Source organism: Pan troglodytes, chromosome 12 (assembly GCF_028858775.2).
Source record: "Pan troglodytes isolate AG18354 chromosome 12, NHGRI_mPanTro3-v2.0_pri, whole genome shotgun sequence".
In the NCBI taxonomy this organism is placed as follows: Eukaryota; Metazoa; Chordata; class Mammalia; order Primates; family Hominidae; genus Pan; species Pan troglodytes.
The window spans coordinates 122,555,648-122,573,943 of NC_072410.2; the positions used below are offsets into that span (position 1 = coordinate 122,555,648).

An 18,296-nucleotide genomic window follows, 5' to 3' on the forward strand; every position below is an offset into this window, starting at 1 on the left:
TCAAGGCTATGTTTTCAATGGGACTTTTAAATGCTCTTACAGAAATGTTCATACTGGGAATGCCAATGTCAGGATGAAACAGGTGATTTCTAAAAAAGATGATTTTCTTAGGAAGCCAAGACTTTCTCTACTCTCCATCCTCATCTCCATGCCCCAGTTCTGAGCCTCCTCCTTTTTTCGCCTGCATCACTATAAACGTGGCTGCGTCCATGCTGAGGTTTCAGTTCAAATACCTTGATACCTTGTCCTCAGAGATGATTCTACAACCACCTTATCAGACGTAGGTCCCCTTTGCCCTCACCATCTCATCTCTGTCTCAGCATTTGTCTCTCTTCCTTCTTCCCTCTTTCTTCCATGCTCTTTTTATAACTTCCTACTATTTCATATAGTTATCTGTTTGCTGGTGTTTACCTTCTGCAGCAAGCGAACCATGCAGGAGGGACTGTCACACCTGCAACACCTGGTGCAGTGCTGGACACGGGGGGCACTTCGCATCTCTCTACTTAGTGACAGCATCTGACGGAAGGAGGGAGGGTCAGAAAGCCCCCTGCTCGCCTGTCTGCCCACGGGGGAGGGTGGGCGGAAGGAGGCAGGACTGGTCTGTCTGCCCACGGCCCCAAACCCTTTTGGTCCATCATCCATAGCTACCTCCATAAAACACAGATCTGATGATGTTGGTCCCTGCTCAAGGCTTGTCAATCATTTACCACTGCCTGCAGTATGAAGTTCAGAGTACTGACAGTGGCATTGAGAACAGCCTCTTGTCCTCTTCTCTCTCCTACACTCTGTTCCAGAAGGGACCCTCACACATTCCAAGCGCACTGTGACCTGGCACCTTGGCTTCTTTACATGTGCATTCCCTGCCCCCTTCATCCATAAACCAGCCTCAAGGGAGTGGCCCCACACCCTACACTCCATCCAGTCTCCAGGAGCACACGACACACGGGACACACTACACCAAACAATGCAGGTTTCTTGTGGACAGAATTTCTCCCCTCTGTCCCTGAGCACCCGAGGACTCAAGCAATGGCTATGGGATGTGTGAGTAAATCAAAGGTTCTCAGCACAAATTCTCCCTTCCTTCCTGGAGGTGCAGACTGTTTCTGTTTGACGTCCATTTCCAAGCATGTCCAACCCATGGCCCATGGGACACATGCAGCCCAGGACAGCTTTGAATGTGCCCAACAGGAATTTGCAAACTTTCTTAAAACATGATATTTCTTTGGTGATTTATTTTTTAGCTTATCAGCTATTGTTAGTGTTAGTGTATTTTACATGTGGCCCAAGACAATTTTTCTTCTTCCAGTGTGGCCCAAGGAAGCCAAAAGGTTGGGCACCCCTGCCTCCAGTTTCTCCCGGGACCAGCAACTGGCCTGCCTTACACTGGTGCTGCCTATCTGCTGTGGTCTCAGCGTCTGTGTCTCTCCAAAGTGCTTGTGCCGAAATCTGATCCCAAGAGTGATGGTGTCAGGAGGTGGGGCCTTTGGGAGGTGATGGGGTCCTGAGGATGGAGCCTCATGAATGTGATTAGTGTCCTTAGAAAAGGGACCCCAGAGAGTCCCCTTGCACCTTCCACCACGTGAGGACTCAGTGAGAAAGTGCCATCTATGAAGAAGGGGGGCCTCGTGAGGATTCAGAGAGAAAGCGCCATCTATGAAGAAGGTGGGCCTCATGAGGATTCAGTGAGAAAGCGCCATCTATGAGGAAGGGGGGCCTTGTGTGAGGACTCAGTGGGAAAGCGCCATCTATGAGGAAGGCGGGCCTCGTGTGATGACTCAGTAAGAAAGCGCCATCTATGAGGAAGGGGGGCCTCGTGAGGATTCAGTGAGAAAGCGCCATCTATGAGGAAGGGGGGCTTCGTGTGAGGACTCAGTGAGAAAGCGCCATCTATGAGGAAGGGGGCCCTCGTGTGAGGACTCAGTGAGAAAGCGCCATCTATGAGGAAGGGGGGCCTCGTGAGGATTCAGTGAGAAAGCGCCATCTATGAGGAAGGGGGGCTTTGTGTGAGGACTCAGTGAGAAAGCGCCATCTATGAGGAAGGGGGCCCTCGTGTGAGGACTCAGTGGGAAAGCGCCATCTATGAGGAAGGCGGGCCCCATGTGAGGACTCAGTAAGAAAGCGCCATCTGTGAGGAAGGCGGGCCCCATGTGAGGACTCAGTGAGAAAGCGCCATCTATGAGGAAGGCAGGCCTCGTGTGATGACTCAGTGAGAAAGCGCCATCTATGAGGAAGGCGGGCCCCATGTGAGGACTCAGTGAGAAAGCGCCATCTGTGAGGAAGGGGGGCCTTGTGTGAGGACTCAGTGGGAAAGCGCCATCTATGAGGAAGGGGGGCCTCGAGTGATGACTCAGTGAGAAAGCGCCATCTATGAGGAAGGGGGCCCTCGTGTGAGGACTCAGTGAGAAAGCGCCATCTATGAGGAAGGGGGCCCTCGTGTGAGGACTCAGTGGGAAAGCGCCATCTATGAGGAAGGGGGCCCTCGTGTGAGGACTCAGTGAGAAAGCGCCATCTATGAGGAAGGGGGGCCTCGTGAGGACTCAGTGGGAAAGCGCCATCTATGAGGAAGGCGGGCCTCGTGTGAGGACTCAGTGAGAAAGCGCCATCTATGAGGAAGGGGGCCCTCGTGTGAGGACTCAGTGAGAAAGCGCCATCTATGAGGAAGGGGGCCCTCGTGTGAGGACTCAGTGGGAAAGCGCCATCTATGAGGAAGGCGGGCCTCGTGTGAGGACTCAGTAAGAAAGCGCCATCTATGAGGAAGGGGGGCTTCGTGTGAGGACTCAGTGAGAAAGCGCCATCTATGAGGAAGGCGGGCCTCGTGTGAGTACTCAGTGGGAAAGCGCCATCTATGAGGAAGGGGGGCCCCACGTGAGGACTCAGTAAGAAAGTGCCATCTGTGAGGAAGGCGGGCCCCATGTGAGGACTCAGTGAGAAAGCGCCATCTGTGAGGAAGGTGGGCCCCTGTGAGGACTCAAGAGAGAAAGCACCATCTATGAGGAAGGGGAGCTTCACCAAACACCCAGCCTGCCTTGATATTGGACTGCCAGCCTCCAGAACTGTGAGGAATATGCTCCTGTTATTTATAAGCTACCTGTGTATGATACATTGTTCTAGGAGCACACATGGACTAAGACAGTGTCTCAAGCACTCTTTGCCTAATGGACAGCATTATAATAGTGGCAAAAATATCAGAGACAGCAGTCTTGAAATGTCCCCATGGTTTTAAGGAAGGGTCAGGTGAGCAAAATATAGACTGTTCTTATGAATTCGTAGCCCTAGTATATCCTAGCCAACCACACTTATATACCATCCTAACAGCACAGGCACTGGGCCTGGGGCAGCAGCAGGGGCCCTCACCCACAGGTCTGAATCCTACTCCACTGGACTGAGCCCTCGCCCACTGTTCTGAGTGCTGGTCACATGGAAACTTACTAATTCAGGATATTTCAGTCCACTTCTAACTATAGATTTTCTATGCAGCTGTGAACAAGTCACCAAATTCTGATGCCCCAGACATTCTCTAGGATTGGATAATGCTCTCTTTCATGCCATATTGTAAGGGATAAAATACAGGAAAAAAGAGGCCATTATGACAGCAGACACTCTGAAAGGCAGTAATAGCAATAATTGGTCAGTTAAAAGAAATTTAAACTATACTAAAAAGTTAACATACTTTATCTTATTTAATGTTTATAAAACCTCTGAGGTTGTACGTACTACTGTCATTTCCGACATGAAGAAACTGGGCTCAAAGTTGTCTTGCCCAGGTTCACACAGATGTGAGCAGGAATCAGAACCTGAGCCCATTTCTGTGGCTTTGAAGCCCACATCCTTTGCAGTCTGCTATGCTGCATTCTTGAAAGAAAGTGGAGTTCAGGTGAGGTGACTCTCCATCTGTTCCTCCCACCCTCTTCCTACAGCCCAGTCTTCCCAGCAGATCCAAGAGGTTCTGGGGCCTCCTCCTCGGGAGTTTGCATATGCAGTTCCCTCTATCCAGGAGGCATCCCCATCACCGTGCTTAGCTTATCCTAGAAACAAACAACAACCCACGTTGGTAGGTGGTGCCTTTATGACACTTTGGATGTCTCTGTGATGAACCTAGATCATTGTGTGTGTCACTTCTGATGAGGATATTTGATTTCCTGCAGAAAACAGATGGAATGCAGATATACTGGTGTTGTTACTCAGCATCTATGACTATATTTTGTTGAAATATTGTCATGGATAATATTATTATTTTTCTGATATGTTGATGATTGGTGTGTTCTTTCAAATTTATTCTTACTACTTCCATCAAAAATGTCAGATTGATGCCTCCAAACGGCAAGTAAGCATCACAGTGGTTTCAGAATTTATAACTAAAATCCAGTTTGAAGGAACAACGTAAAGTCCATACTTCCTTTAAGCCTTTCCCCATGAAAAGTCCTCTTTATCTTGGCCTTGGAACAATAAATTTTTTTAAAAAGTAAATCAGCCATGCTATCTTATCCCAACCCTTTAAATAAAACTTTCACCTAATTTCTCTCCTGAACATGCATAGCCGTGTACATCTGCAGATGCAAAAGCGGTGTTGAAGAATGGGAAGGGGTGGATGACCACGTTTTTGGAATCATCATCTTCCTCCCTAGAAGGGGAGAAGTGTTACATAGAATGCTGTACTTCATTGATCTAGAATAAGCTGCAGATATCATGCATACATTATCACTTGTAAGAGTCTATATTTATTACATTTATACTAGGAAAATTAATCCTGTTAGAAAGCTTGTCTTCCTAAATGCTTTAAACACTGTCTAGTACGTGCCTAGCACACTAATAGCATTTTGATAGCTTAAAAAAACAGAATTGGTAAATATTAAACAGTAAGCAATATTTGTTTATAGTACATTATGTTATCCTTTATGAAAGGTGATTTTTTTCTACAATACAAACTTCGTTAGATTGTTAAATGATTGTCATAATGATTGAAAAATATAACAATTCATTTTAAAGCATGTGGTTAACACAGATATTTTAGAAGTCTTCGAAGGCAGCTAATATTCATCTAAAATTAATTATGTACCCTCTGGATGAAGAAAAAATATGATTGCAGTCAAAACATCAGAACTTTAACCTGTTTATGAATTGAAAAAAACAACTCACCCATCTCAGGACCTATATATAGTACTGTTAGGGTAGATTAAATACAGGTTTTTTTCCTCTGCTCGGTTTTCTTCCTATGATCCAACACAGTTTTCTCAAAAAGATAACCAAACTAAATCAAATCTAGAAAAAAAATTTTTCCAGTAATTCTAGAATATAGTTTGTTGCTAATTTTATCTCTTTTCTTTTTGGCTTCCTGCTTGAAAAGCACGGGTTTGAAGGGGTCCACTTACAGATTTTTTTTCAAACGTGGGTCGAAAACACAGCAGCTGGAGGATGCGAAACGCACACAGAGGGAGGGCAACTTTCCGTATTTGCGTGTTCCACAGGCCCCACTGTGAGACGTGAATGTGCCTGGATTTCGGTGTCTGCTGGAACCAGTCCCACGCTATACCAAGGGATGACTGCACACCTATTTCTGATGACTGGAGAACTCCAAGGGGTTCGTCATTAACTTAAAAATTCAATAAAGATTAACAAATCTGTGGTACACTCTAAGTTTGTTAGTCTGTAAAAATTGTTTCTATAATATAAAATGAGCAGCACCTAGATAATTTTAGCACAGAACTTTGTAAAAATAAATGAACACATAAATTGTCTGACTCTTAATTGTAAGATCTCATTAATCCAAAGACCAACCAAGCATCAGCTGTGTTGCTGTTGATTATCCACCAAACCTCTACTAAGCTGGGCGGAAGTCTTGGCCCACACTTGGATGGTAGAAAGGGCTCATTCAAGGAATCCATTTGTCCCATTAAAAACTGCAAAATAAAAGAGATAATATTACTTACTAGCAAGGCTTCCTCAGTAGGTAGAATTTGTGTGTGTGTTGGGGGAAATAGATCCTACTGGCATTTTATAGAAGAAATTTACCTTTTGATTTTATAAAATACTATTCTAATAGAGTCTATGTAAATTTAAAATAATACGTGAAATGCGTTTTCTTCCTTTTACCATACAAAGATTTTTTTTGAAAAACTGTCTTACACCAAGCTATTTTACAACAGTAAAATCTTCTCATGGTTCTATTTTTCTGGGAACTGCGGTGTCCACCAGCTGCGAGGTGGGCCCGGCAAGCAGGACCGGGAGCAGGGCCGGGGAGGGCCGGTTCCATCGCCAGGCGTCGCTCTTGCCAGAGGAACTCAAGTGTCTTCTTGGACATGGGAAGGGGAAAGAGAGAAACGAAAAATGCCTCCTTTTATGTGCCTAAGGTCTGTTTGACATAAAATTTTACTTTTTCCTGAGTGTGTTTTAGCAGAAATGTTCACATTTCAGTCATGTAGCTTGCAAAAAGAAAAAGAAAAGCCTCGCTGTGAAATCAAACCATCTGTTTTTCAAGGGAGCGGAGAGAACGCACATCCCAAGGGCGTGGGGCGGGGTCCGGAACCGGCACATTTCATATCTTCTCTCTCCACGCTGCCTCCCCGCCCAGCTCTGCCGGACACTTTCTCCTCCTGAGAAGACAGACCCCGTGCAGGAAGAGAGAAAGGACGCGGGGACGGGCGCAGACGGGGCCCCTCCGGGAGCTGGGGGAGCGGGGCACGGAGCCTTCCGCCCGCACCGCCCGCGCTCACGTGCGCCTGGGCCAGCACCTTCCCGCCGCGGTCCTGCGACTGCCCCGATCATGGTGCAGGCCTTTAATTCTCGCCCACTCCGCCTCTCTGATTGCACTCAGAACACCTTTCCCAAACAGATCGCGGACTTGGAAGACGTCCAGCTCTTGCCCAGAAAGCACCAATCGAATGGGAAAGTGCGCAACTGATTGATAATACATTTTACAAGAATAAAATAAAAGAGGCAAATTGCTGAACTTTCACAGATGTGCCGGGCTTCGGCCAAAGAGCCAAACTTTCTTAAAGACGAGTCCGGGAGGCAAGTGCCCTCCTGCGGGCGTTCCCTGCCGGGGCGCGAGGGACCCGCGGGCCGAGGGTCCAGCGCAGAGGAGCGCGCAGGTGGCGCGGTCCTTGCCGGGGAGGGACCTTCGCTTGTCCTCTCGCATGGGGTCTGGGGAGGGGGTGCAGGTCCTGCCCCTCCTCGGGAGGTCAGCTGTGCGCACCTCGGGGGCCGTGGAGAGTCCTCACCCGCCCAGCTCGCCCAGCTCCTGCCTCCTGGCCGCCCCGCCTCGGGGACCAGGGCTTGGGGACCCGAACCTGGGGACTGGGCTCGGGCGGGGCAGACCCCTCGAGGTCCCGAGAGCGGATCCCTCCAAAACGGATGGACTCTAATTGACTTATTAAATGTCGAAGCAATCAGGCAGCTCCCTTTTTAATAGCCCAAGATCTACATTTAGACAAAAACAGAACCGAGTTCCTGGTAAAGGCGTTTCTTCTCATCCTGTCACAAGTGACAGGAACGGAGGGAAACAGACTGGGGGAGGGGCGGGGGGAGGAGAACAGGGGGAAGAGGAGGAGACGGGGAGTGGGGGAAGGTGGGGCAGGAGAGGAGGAGACGGGAGATGGGGAAGGTGGGGAGGGAAGGGGCGCGGGAGACGGGGCGCGGGCGAGGGGGAGACGCGGTGGAGATGCGGGTGGGGGGACCGGGCGGGGGCGGGGGCGGATTGGGGGGGCGGGAGACGGGGGGAGGCGAGAGCGAGGTGAGGCGGGGGGACTGACGAAGATCCGCATGGGGGTACTAACACTTCAGCGGCTTCTAATTAAAGCCCCGCTCGGAGCCCTCGGGGACCCGCCTGACGTCGGCGGGCGCGGGGATAAGAAGCGCCCCGAGGTCTGAGGCGGGAGTCGGAGTCGGCGCACCCCAGGTCGGCCGCGGGTCCAGTGCTCGGAGCGGCCGAGTCCCCGCGTCCCGTGCGCTCCGCCCGCCGGGCATGGAGTAGTGGCGCACCTCGGGGCGCGGGGACAGACGTGCGCACAGACGGCGGCGACTCCGGCGGCTCCAGGTAACCGGCCCAGCCACGACGCGCAGGTGGCTCCCGGGTGGCGCCGGGCAGGTGCGGGAGGGCGCCATGGCCGGGAGGCGGAGGGGCTTCCAGCACGTGGCGCCGCCGGGGCCAGCGCGAGGGTCCGCACCCGGCCTCCTCCGTGGGCTTCGGGGACTCGGCGCTCGCCGGCGACCACCGCACAAAGGCGACGCTGGAAACTTGAACGCGGCCGCCGGGCCCGGCGCGCGGCGCCGCCTTCTTGGAGAGCGGTGGGCGCGGGAGCGCGGCCCCTCCGAGGTCTGCCCGCGGCCGGGGAGCTGCCTGGCACCCGCGGCTTCCAAAGGGGAAAGAAAGTTGCGCCCGCGCCAGGCGCAGCGCGCTCGGCGGACGCGGCCTTTCGGGCGAAAGTTAGGAGGGGCCGGGCTGGCGGGCGGGCGGGTTCCGGGGGCTCCTTTCCGCACCAGCGGCGGTCGCACCCCGTGGGCGGGACCTCGGGCGTGATCGTCGAGGAGACCGCGGCCCCCTCACCTGCCGGCTTGTTCCTCGGGGTCCGCGGAGGTGAGAGGCCGGGTCCAGCGCCAGCGGCTCCTCCCGCCTCCCCTCCCCTCCCCCGCCCCGCGCTCCGTCCCCCTCCCCCGCTGACTTTCTCTCCGGCCCCCCGCGCCCCTTCTCTTGCAGCGAGCCCAGCTCCCGGCGCGTGTCGGAGTCTCCCAGCCCCGCGGCCCAGAGCGCACGATGCGCGGACCCGGGCGCCCCCTCCTCCTGGGGCTGCTGCTGGTGCTGGGGGCGGCGGGGCGCGGCCGGGGGGGCGCGGAGCCCCGGGAGCCGGCGGACGGACAGGCGCTGCTGCGGCTGGTGGTGGAGCTCGTCCAGGAGCTGCGGAAGCACCACTCGGCGGAGCACAAGGGCCTGCAGCTCCTCGGGCGGGACTGCGCCCTGGGCCGCGCGGAGGCGGCGGGGCTGGGGCCTTCGCCGGAGCAGCGAGTGGGTGAGTGGGGCCGAGCGCGCCCGAGGGCCGGGGCTGCTGGGAAATAGAATTGTCTTTGAGAAACACGTTTCAAAAAGAGACATCAATTTTGACCACTGAACAGCAGGATTCCCTTTTTTTTTTTTTTTTTAAAGAAAAAGAAAATAGCAGCAATAGGTCCGCGCATGAGGCCTGGCGGAGAAGCGCCTGGTCTCCTTCTGGCGCGCGTGAGCTGCGGCGCGGGTCGGTGGTTTCCACACGAAACTGTCAACCGTCACTTTGGAAATGGAAGCATTTCCAGCAAAGCTTTCCCAACTGCGAAGGAAGCATCCAGGCTCCTTCATGGCCCTGCCCAGAGTGGTGGCCCACGGGGAATTTCCCAGGAAAGCGTGAAAGCGTCTAATGCTTTTGTGACACAATCAGGTCAAACATGATAAGGTCAGTTTTATCCAGGCTGCGTCAAGTTAGGAGTGAATGAAGACTCACTAGGGGGTCAGATGTGGATGCGAATGCTCCTCTTCAGAGGGCGTGACTTCACACACAGTCGGGACTCAGCCAGGAGCCCTGAACGGGGGAGTGAAGATGGAGAGGGCTGTAAATACGCAAAAACAAAGCTGAACTCAAGAAGAACGCCCTTGCAGGGTTCTCCCCACCCACTGTGTGCGGAGAACCCTGGTGGTAGAAGTTTGCTTGGCAGAGTCTTTCCCTGGGATTCTTACCCTACAAACCAGGTTCATGCATATTCCCACTAATTTACACCTCACTGAAACGTGGTCTTTTAATCCTTATTCTAAATATGTATCTAGAGAAAGTAATGTTCTATAATCCATTTTTTTGTTTGAAGGGTCAGGTTTTCTCTAAAAACTTTGAAATGTTGTGGGATTTGATTCCCAAGGTCCTTAAAACTAAAGTGCCTAAAATTGACTTATTCACTGGAAGTTAAATGTTTAAAAGAAAAAAAAAAACAACAGTTTTCTTACCTCTGTAACTTCGTGGTCTCTGTCTGCATCCCACGGGGTAAACAGCAGACATAATCCTGGAGCTTCAGGAGTAGTTACTGTTATTTCAAGGAAAGCAAATGTCCCTGATATTGAGTCTTCTTCACTGTCGTGTGTTGCAATCCAGGGCCCCAGTCTTTTTTATTTTGTGCAAAGCAACTTGGCTAATACGGAGCTCCAATTTTCTTCAACATTCACTTATGATCACATTTTTTAAAAATGCGTCCTTCAGGTAATATAATACTTTCTTTTCCCTGAAACAGAAATTGTTCCTCGAGATCTGAGGATGAAGGACAAGTTTCTAAAACACCTTACAGGTAAGTTTTCTCCTCGTTCCTCACCTCTCCCAGAGCTCCTTTTCACCTGTGAGTCTTCATGATCTGTTTCTTCTTCCGTGTTCCAGGCCCTCTTTATTTTAGTCCAAAGTGCAGCAAACACTTCCATAGACTTTATCACAACACCAGAGACTGCACCATTCCTGCATGTAAGTAACAGCATTGGATTTTTATAAAATGCAAGAGCAGTGCAGGCAGCGGTTCCCCTCTTTCCATTTCCTCATACAGGCCCCTGCCTTCTTAGCTCAAATTTGCCTATTCCTTCCTCACTATGGAGTTAGGGGCCAAGATCGCCAGACCATTGCAGAAGATAACTAACTTCCGCATCAGCTAACGCCAAACTGGAAATTATTTACAGTCATTGGAATAATAGGCTCTTGGGATGGGCTGAACTCCGATTCTCCTCCTGTTAATTCTCCTCCAATGCCCATGTTTGTGTGTACTCTACTATGGCAGTCAGATGTTAAGAATGAGTTGCTAAACTGACTCCAAGAATAAGATTGACCTGGATCATCTCCACTGCTCTTACCAGAGACTTTTTCTTCCCATCGGTAATTATAACCTCATCACCCAGGAATTTCATTGTGATTTCAAAACTGTTTCTCTGGCTGGCTCCATCACTCCTTCAGAAATGCAGAGCTGCCCTTATCAACATAGCTCTCAGCAGTAGCTTTCTCTCCTGTCTTTTCAGTCTTCCTAACCTGCTTTTGGCTATTTATTCATAACAAAACATTTTATTTCTCCAAAAGTAGCTCCTTGTTCTCTTCACTGAAGCCTTATTAGCTACAGTGATAGGGCCCTAACCCATTTTTTTTAATTCGGACTCCAACTTTGATTTCATTTAAGGCTCACAGGAGAAAAGTCATGCAGAAACACTAGGCATCCTGCTAACTGCTGTCATCAGGGCTCTCCAGCTGGACCAGGCAGCGGACCGGACTTGCTGTCCTGCCTTCCCTCTCCAAAAACAAACAAATGAAAAGCCAATGTACACGAAGTATAAGTGCTTTTCTTTGTTTAGGCAGCAAAATTACTTCAAATAATAATAACCATCATTTATAGAGCTGCTTCTGTGTGCCGGGTGCATGCCAATGAACCTTAGCCCACTGAAGTAGCATCACCAGCACGTTTTGGACAAGGCTAAGGCACATGCACTTTTAGCATTCACACCACCAGCACAAAGATGCATGGAACGCAGCCTCGGCCCCTCTGACCATACCTTTAGCAACACCATCCTCACGCCAAGGCCAGCAGCACACACTTCCTGAAGAGTTTTTATATTCTCGGTGCTGGGCCCCACCCTTCCATGTGCACCTGGCACACTAGTACTCTCCTGTTTTCTTCTTTTGGAATGTAATCACCTGTTTGGGAATCATTAATGTGGCTCTTGGGGCCAGAAAATCTTGTCGTTTGTATTGTTTTGATGTACATATATTTTATATTACCTATTTCCTTACAGTAATAGGATCATAGATTCCAAATTTGGAAGTGACCTCTGAGTCATTCAGTCTCATCTTTTCATTTATGGATGAGGAATTGCTTTTGTGCTGTCAGATATCAGCAAAGCTAAAGCACAGATCTCATGGTTGACTCTGCAGGCCTTTTTCCAAGCCATCATGCTGTGCCTGCATTCGATACCTCCTTTTGCTCACAGCAGCTCGGCTTTGTGATACTAAGCTCCTGATCACAGCTCACCCTGGGCCATGGAGAGAGAGAAGGCTGAGAGATCTGTGCCTTGAGATGGGTGGCCACTTTGTTGCTTTCTGCCTCTTCTTAGCCCATAAAGAACTGCAGAGCTGAAGTTGGACCACTTTTTCACTGCGTCAGGCTGTATAAAAGAAAATCCTTGGGATCCTGGAATATCAGACCTGAAGGAACTTTAGTGCCTTCTCAAAGTGTGGTCCCATGGGGAGCTTGTTGGGAATGCAGAACTAAGTCCCATCTAGACTTGTTGAACAAAATCTGCATTTTAATAAGATCCCCAGATGATTGGTCTGCACATGAAGGTTTGCAAGACATTGCTGAAAACACCTGGGTTGAGCAGGATGTGGTCAGCTGGGACCCTGGACATGGCCCAAGTGGAAGTCTTTACAATTCATTGATTAGATCAGCCATTGAAATCACACATTCCACTGCATCCATGATGTGGAATCTGTTTAGGAAAACTACATTCTAAAAAGCATGGTGCTGCTTATGAAAGAGAAAGCCAGGTGGTCAGATGACCCAGTGCCACTGTTTGGCCATTTGAAAAACATTTTCTGTTTGAAAAATCGCTAACAATATATGCCATATTTAGGAGGCATATTTTTGGAAGTAGAGCTGGCTCCTTAACTAACATATCGTACACATTTATTATTGTCAATCTACCCATTCAATTCAGATTTTCAGTTGGGTATAAATTCTTCCACTTTTAAGTAGGATTTTGTTATTGAGAAATAAACTGTAATAATTTACAAACTATTGCAGCTTTCCATAGATCTTCACCCTGAGGACATATTTTCCCTTATGGCCATGCCCATTATACCTTCTTAATTTCTATAGGCAGCACGGTCAGAATAGTGGAATGGGAGACTGTGTACGATACCAAGGAGTATCAGCCAGCGCTTAGAAACGGGCACATTGCTTCCGCTCGCCATCCACTCCAGGCCTCTGCTCTGCTGCCTGACTTTTGACCCACTTTCTTTAGAATTTACAGGCAGAAGGCCTTGTCCCATGGTCAACTCAAGTTGGGATTCAGCCTGCACATGACCTGAAAGTAGCACAAGGGTACGGAAGGATTGTCACGTAGGAAGCGAAATGGTTATTTCTGAGAGAAGCAATGGGCAGCCAGCTCAGCCATGCAGTCTTCGTGTCTGTCCCTCTTCCCTCCGCTGCCCCACTTACATCATCCGACTTCTGCCATTGAAGCTCAAGCCCTTGAAGCACCATAAATTATTAAGTCAACAACTTAGAATGCATGCCTGCAGATTAGACTCCGTATTGCTTCCAGGGAATTCAGATATTTGAAGAAATAACTGGCTTTAGTAGCTGATATACTTGCAAAAAAATGCGATTTATTTGTTTTTTAAGTAACTGACAAGAGTCTGATATATTTTTACCGTAGACTATAAAAGATGCGCCAGGCTTCTTACCCGGCTGGCTGTCAGTCCAGTGTGCATGGAGGATAAGGTAAGCTTGGACAGACACACACTGGAGCACATACCAAAGATGGGAATCCCGCTTGGGACATGAAAAATTCATGGGAGTTTAGGAACACTCATTCTTTGGCTGAGGTAGCCATATTCTAAGTAGAGATGGCACAACACTCATCTCACAGTGCTGAAAGCCACCCTACTGGCTTGTCTACAGTGCCCCAGCAGCTGTTGTTAACTGCTCACTGCATGGCACATGGGCACTAAGTGGGTCCTGCTCTGAAACACAGCAAGTCAGCCAGTTTCAGCATGTGCCTGAGTGCATAAGTCAGGAACAGACTAAAATTGTCCCTGTTTACTTCGAGGCATTCATTCATTCACTAACACAAGTGAGTAGATGACCAACATTGTCCATGCAAATTCAGATTATCACATCTGGTAAATGTTTGAGTTGTAGTCATAAGCTCATAAAGAACAGCTATCCTCTTTAAATGTTTCTATCAATGGTTTTTTTTTTTCACAGCCTCTAATAGTAAAAATGTAAATGCATACCACGTTTATGAACTAAACTTTGCACCTTGGCCCCTTGAGGGCTGATATGCAACATATAACACCAACCATCAGCGGATGTTTTGAAGGGTAAGGTTTTATTTTCCTGACACAAATGCCACAGAATCCAGTCACTTTAGACAGCAGGATGCAACTGTAATTTCACCAATTTTATACTTACTATGTGTCTTGTATATGTGGGCACTGCCAGATGCTGGCTACACCAGCACAAGAAAGACAGGCTTCCTGCCCATTGATAGCTGTCCAGAGCACATTCATGAAAAGGGAGTATTTTTATAGTGGTTACTCTAGTTTCTCTCATGTAAAATGGATGAGGGTAGGGTAGTGCTCTTTCCTATATAGATGTGCTCTCTATGCAGAGGCAGTGCTTATGAATATTTAGGTAGCAGCAGAAGGGTTGGGTGCATGACCCCAACACCGGCAGGAGGCATGGCGGGTCCTGCCCGTGCATCCTCCACTCCATCTTTCCCAATAGAAGAAACTGCTGCTAATGAGAGGAATGGCACTGGGGGAGGGAGGCCAGTGGGTAATGGCGGGTTGAGACTGCATTTTGCAGTTTCACTGCACTTTTTCTTTGGAGATAGTGAAGGTGTCAATGCCAGTCAAAGCTGGGAAGTGCTGTGTAGTAATGTCTCCCCACATCCCTGCTCTCTCCAATTCTCTCGAGCAGCTCATCCACTGCCTATGTGTCGCACGGACTTTCTTCTGTTTAAATCAGTGAACAGATGTACATTCCTGTCACCCAAGGTGATATGCCAGGGGAGATGAGAATTTTTTTTTTTGTAGGTATTTCTTTATAATTAAACACAGTGTTCCCAGAGATGGGCCAGGGACATCCTTGGAAATTTTCCACTTACTTACAAGTGAGGAGAGCAAATTCCCCACTGTCTCAGCCACTGGAAGAGCTACTCTGTCCACATGCCCATTAGCCGACCCCTGCCTCCCCTCCGCTGGCTGCTGGAGGCAGGTGCAGTTACACTGAAGGACGTGGTCATGTCAGTGGGACTCAGGCTCCTGTATGGGTCTCTGCGTGCGCACGTCCTGCTTTGCAAACGCCACAGTGATGCCCTGCAGAAAAGCTGTGGCAGAATCCCCTTGATAGTCCCCAGCACCCTTCACATCACTCTCCCCATCACCGGACAACCACATCAGAGCCTGACTGACGATGAGATGCAGGTAAAGGTAACAAGACAAGGCCCAGGCTCGCAAGCTTCTGTCCCCAAAAGGCCACCTGATTGACAGCCACAGGTGTCACAGCTGTAACTGGGTTCATTTTGGCCAAGAGATAGGTAAAGTTTAAAATATTGATACCCTGTTAACTATAATTTCATAACTCCTATTTTTTAAAGATAATTTCTTCAAATTCCAAAAGTTTTAAACAGCAACAGCAAATTGTTACTGGTGTTAACAAATCGTTAAACAGCAACAGCAAACTCTTACTGTGGCTGGTCACCACAGTGTAGATACAGTCCGGGCTTTCTCTGTGCTTTGCAGACCTCAGTGAGACACCAGAGGGCAGGGCAGGCGTCCCAGGGTGCCCACACTCGTGTGACGGTGTGGCATCAGGAAGGCCCTGCAGTCCCGGTTCTGCTGGTTAACCTGCCACACGCACTTCTGTCCTGACACACAAGGACGGCAGGGCAAGACCGTAAACCATGACCTTGTCTTTGTAAAGAAAGGCCCAGAGCCTGAGAAAAGCAGGCCTTTAGCAGGAAGGGCTCTGCCCTCCTCACCTCAGAGCAAATCCATTTGCAGCGTTCTGAAGCTCATTAATAGACCTCGTCAGGCCAAAGAGAACAATGTCCCCACCGACCCTCCCTAACAGTCACAGATACACTTCATTGTCCGGACTTACAGGTCAGTTAATCAGAAGCCTGAGCTCTGGAATATTGTCAAAGAAATGGAGTTTTGAGTAGTGAGTACCTAGTGTACTCTCCCAAATGCAGCCTAATCTTAGTAACCTTGAAGTTTATCATTCTTTTAAAAATAAATAGAATACCAATGGTTTAGATATTCCAACAAAGAATGCTAGAAACAAATGTCTAATCTTGATTATTAGCTTTACCAACCCTGTGAACACTGAGGTTGCAGAACTGCCAGGTTAATCCCTGTGGCCTAGACTACTGAGGACTCTGATAGCACATGTAAGACTAAGCACTCTTCAAGCTGTAATAAAGCATCCACATGTATCTGTGATGATTTTCATTGCTTTAGCATTGCAGCCATGTAACAACTGCAGAAAGAAGGTATTTTTAAAAATACAATAGACTACACTTTTTGGATCACAGAGAAATACAGATGCACTCTGAGACTGCCTATGTTTATAAACATGTTGTGTCCCCTAACTGAAGTGACAGGTCTTCTGGAATGGACAGTAAGAAGTGTGGATAGTCGTATCACACGCAATGTATTTGTTTTCAGCAGTGAGCAGACCGCACAGGAGCAGCACACCAGGAGCCATGAGAAGTGCCTTGGAAACCAACAGGGAAACAGAACTATCTTTATACACATCCCCTCATGGACAAGAGATTTATTTTTGCAGACAGACTCTTCCATAAGTCCTTTGAGTTTTGTATGTTGTTGACAGTTTGCAGATATATATTCGATAAATCAGTGTACTTGACAGTGTTATCTGTCACTTATTTAAAAAAAAACACAAAAGGAATGCTCCACATTTGACGTGTAGTGCTATAAAACACAGAATATTTCATTGTCTTCATTAGGTGAAATCGCAAAAAATATTTCTTTAGAAACGTAAGCAGAATCTTAAAGTATATTTTCATATAACATAATTTGATATTCTGTATTACTTTCACTGTTAAATTCTCAGAGTATTATTTGGAACGGCATGAAAAATTAAAATTTCGGTCATGTTTTAGAGACAGTGGAGTGTAAATCTGTGGCTAATTCTGTTGGTCGTTTGTATAATAAATGTAAAATAGTATTCCAGCTATTGTGCAATATGTAAATAGTGTAAATAAACACAAGTAATAAATGAAGTGTTTGTTATAATGAATAGTCTTCAAAGTGACTCTCTACCTCTTTAACAGGTTCACTGTTGGGAATTCGTGACTTCTGATTTACTGAGAGATCATGACACTGGCAAAAGGTCATAGAATATGAAAGCCATAAACAAATGAAAACTTGAAGCCTAAGAATTTCTCTAAGGGATAATTAGCATTTTTTTAAAGTAAAGGCTACTATATATTGGTGACATAATTTCCTAAGATAGTCCCTGATTTGCTGGGAAATATTCCAAATAAGGTTGTATCCATTATTTCCCAAGTGATTTTGTAATCATGAAAATGCTTAACTAGGAGAAACCTTAAGACTTCTAAGCAGTCTCAGAATTTTAGATGTAGATGTATTTTAAACAAATCTAATTGGATCCAATTTAAAAAGCTGAATTCGGCAAAGCAATGAGTTTCTCCATTCATATGAGCCCTTGTCGGCAGATGGTATCGTCTGGGTGTAGCCATAAGGACAGAATAGTCAAGAGTCCTAGGATTTGTTTGAGGATCTGTATTTATAGAGATAAACATTAAAGAAAAACTATAGGATTTTATTTCCAAACATAAAGGAATAGAAGAGTAAGAAATGTTGACTTTGAGATTAAAAGCAATTACTGAATGAAGAGAACAGGGTGTAACTTTTGAAGTGCTCTTATTTAATCCTGTTTTCCAATTACAGCTCATTACTTGACCTTTTCTTCCCCATTTTTTATGTTTTAAGGATTTCATGTTCAAATATCCAATCTATTAATATTTAATCCCCTCAGTTTTCTGTATGTCTGAGTAATTCCAACAAGAGCAAGACTCACTGGGTTTGCAAACTTTCTTCCTATGAAGACAGCCTGGCACTTCCACATGGTACAGTGGGGAAACTACTCACTTTCATCTGGCAACAGCTCATCCTCCAGACACTAGGGAGTCAAGGATCAAACGTGTCTCCTCCCCCTGGCACTGCCTGGGACCCTCATGATACTGAGGTCAGGAGTGCAGATGTCCTGGCCAGGCAGCTGTGCATCACTGCACAGGAGGGCACAGCGTAAAGGCAACATGTCCAGAGGATGGTATTGGGCAAGGACAGTTCCAGCGGTAGAACCTCAAACTTCCTTCAGAAACTAGACATGATGATATGGGGCAGCAATGTGCTTATTTTCATCATTTTACTTCCTTATCCTGAAGATAAAATATGCACACCTAACATCACAGATCATGTAAAAAGGACAATACAATGTTTTCAAATGCTTCCTTACCTGTCAATAAAAAAACAGGCAGACAC

General features: G+C 47.7%; 1 protein-coding gene and 2 long non-coding RNA genes across 12 annotated transcripts; 2 read left to right on the forward strand and 1 right to left on the reverse strand.

The window, feature by feature from the left end:
* Positions 1-4,537: 4,537 nt before the first annotated feature.
* On the forward strand, positions 4,538-5,634 carry LOC129141996 (uncharacterized). Its single transcript, XR_010149240.1, has 2 exons — positions 4,538-4,704; positions 5,345-5,634. It is a non-coding gene; the product is annotated as an uncharacterized LOC129141996 (long non-coding RNA).
* A 2,307-nt stretch (positions 5,635-7,941) lies between these two features.
* On the forward strand, positions 7,942-18,292 carry ALKAL2 (ALK and LTK ligand 2). 10 transcript variants are annotated; one of them, XM_016945857.4, is made up of 6 exons: positions 7,942-8,032; positions 8,693-9,002; positions 10,243-10,296; positions 10,383-10,463; positions 13,415-13,479; positions 17,791-18,154. In XM_016945857.4, exons 2-6 carry the CDS (start codon positions 8,750-8,752, stop codon positions 18,061-18,063), a joined length of 726 nt encoding a protein of 241 aa, XP_016801346.1. In that variant the 5' UTR covers positions 7,942-8,032; positions 8,693-8,749; the 3' UTR covers positions 18,064-18,154. The 10 variants fall into 10 exon arrangements, with proteins under 10 accessions (XP_016801346.1, XP_016801374.1, XP_009440159.2 ...); XM_016945885.2 differs by lacking the exon at positions 17,791-18,154 and adding an exon at positions 16,434-17,028; XM_009441884.4 differs by lacking the exon at positions 17,791-18,154 and adding an exon at positions 16,437-17,028.
* LOC134807850 (uncharacterized) lies at positions 9,412-10,457 on the reverse strand. The gene is made up of 3 exons (XR_010149238.1): positions 10,321-10,457; positions 9,962-10,233; positions 9,412-9,545 (listed from the first exon to the last, which is right to left on the reverse strand). It is a non-coding gene; the product is annotated as an uncharacterized LOC134807850 (long non-coding RNA).
* Positions 18,293-18,296: the final 4 nt, after the last annotated feature.

Excerpts from the sequence above, each read along its gene's own strand:
- ALKAL2 (XM_016945857.4), top strand. The coding sequence starts at position 8,750 with ATGCGCGGACCCGGGCGCCCCCTCCTCCTGGGGCTGCTGCTGGTGCTG. Across the intron at positions 9,003-10,242 it reads TTCGCCGGAGCAGCGAGTGG|AAATTGTTCCTCGAGATCTG; the intron begins GTGAGTGGGGCC and ends TCCCTGAAACAG. Across the intron at positions 10,464-13,414 it reads AGACTGCACCATTCCTGCAT|ACTATAAAAGATGCGCCAGG; the intron begins GTAAGTAACAGC and ends TTTTTACCGTAG.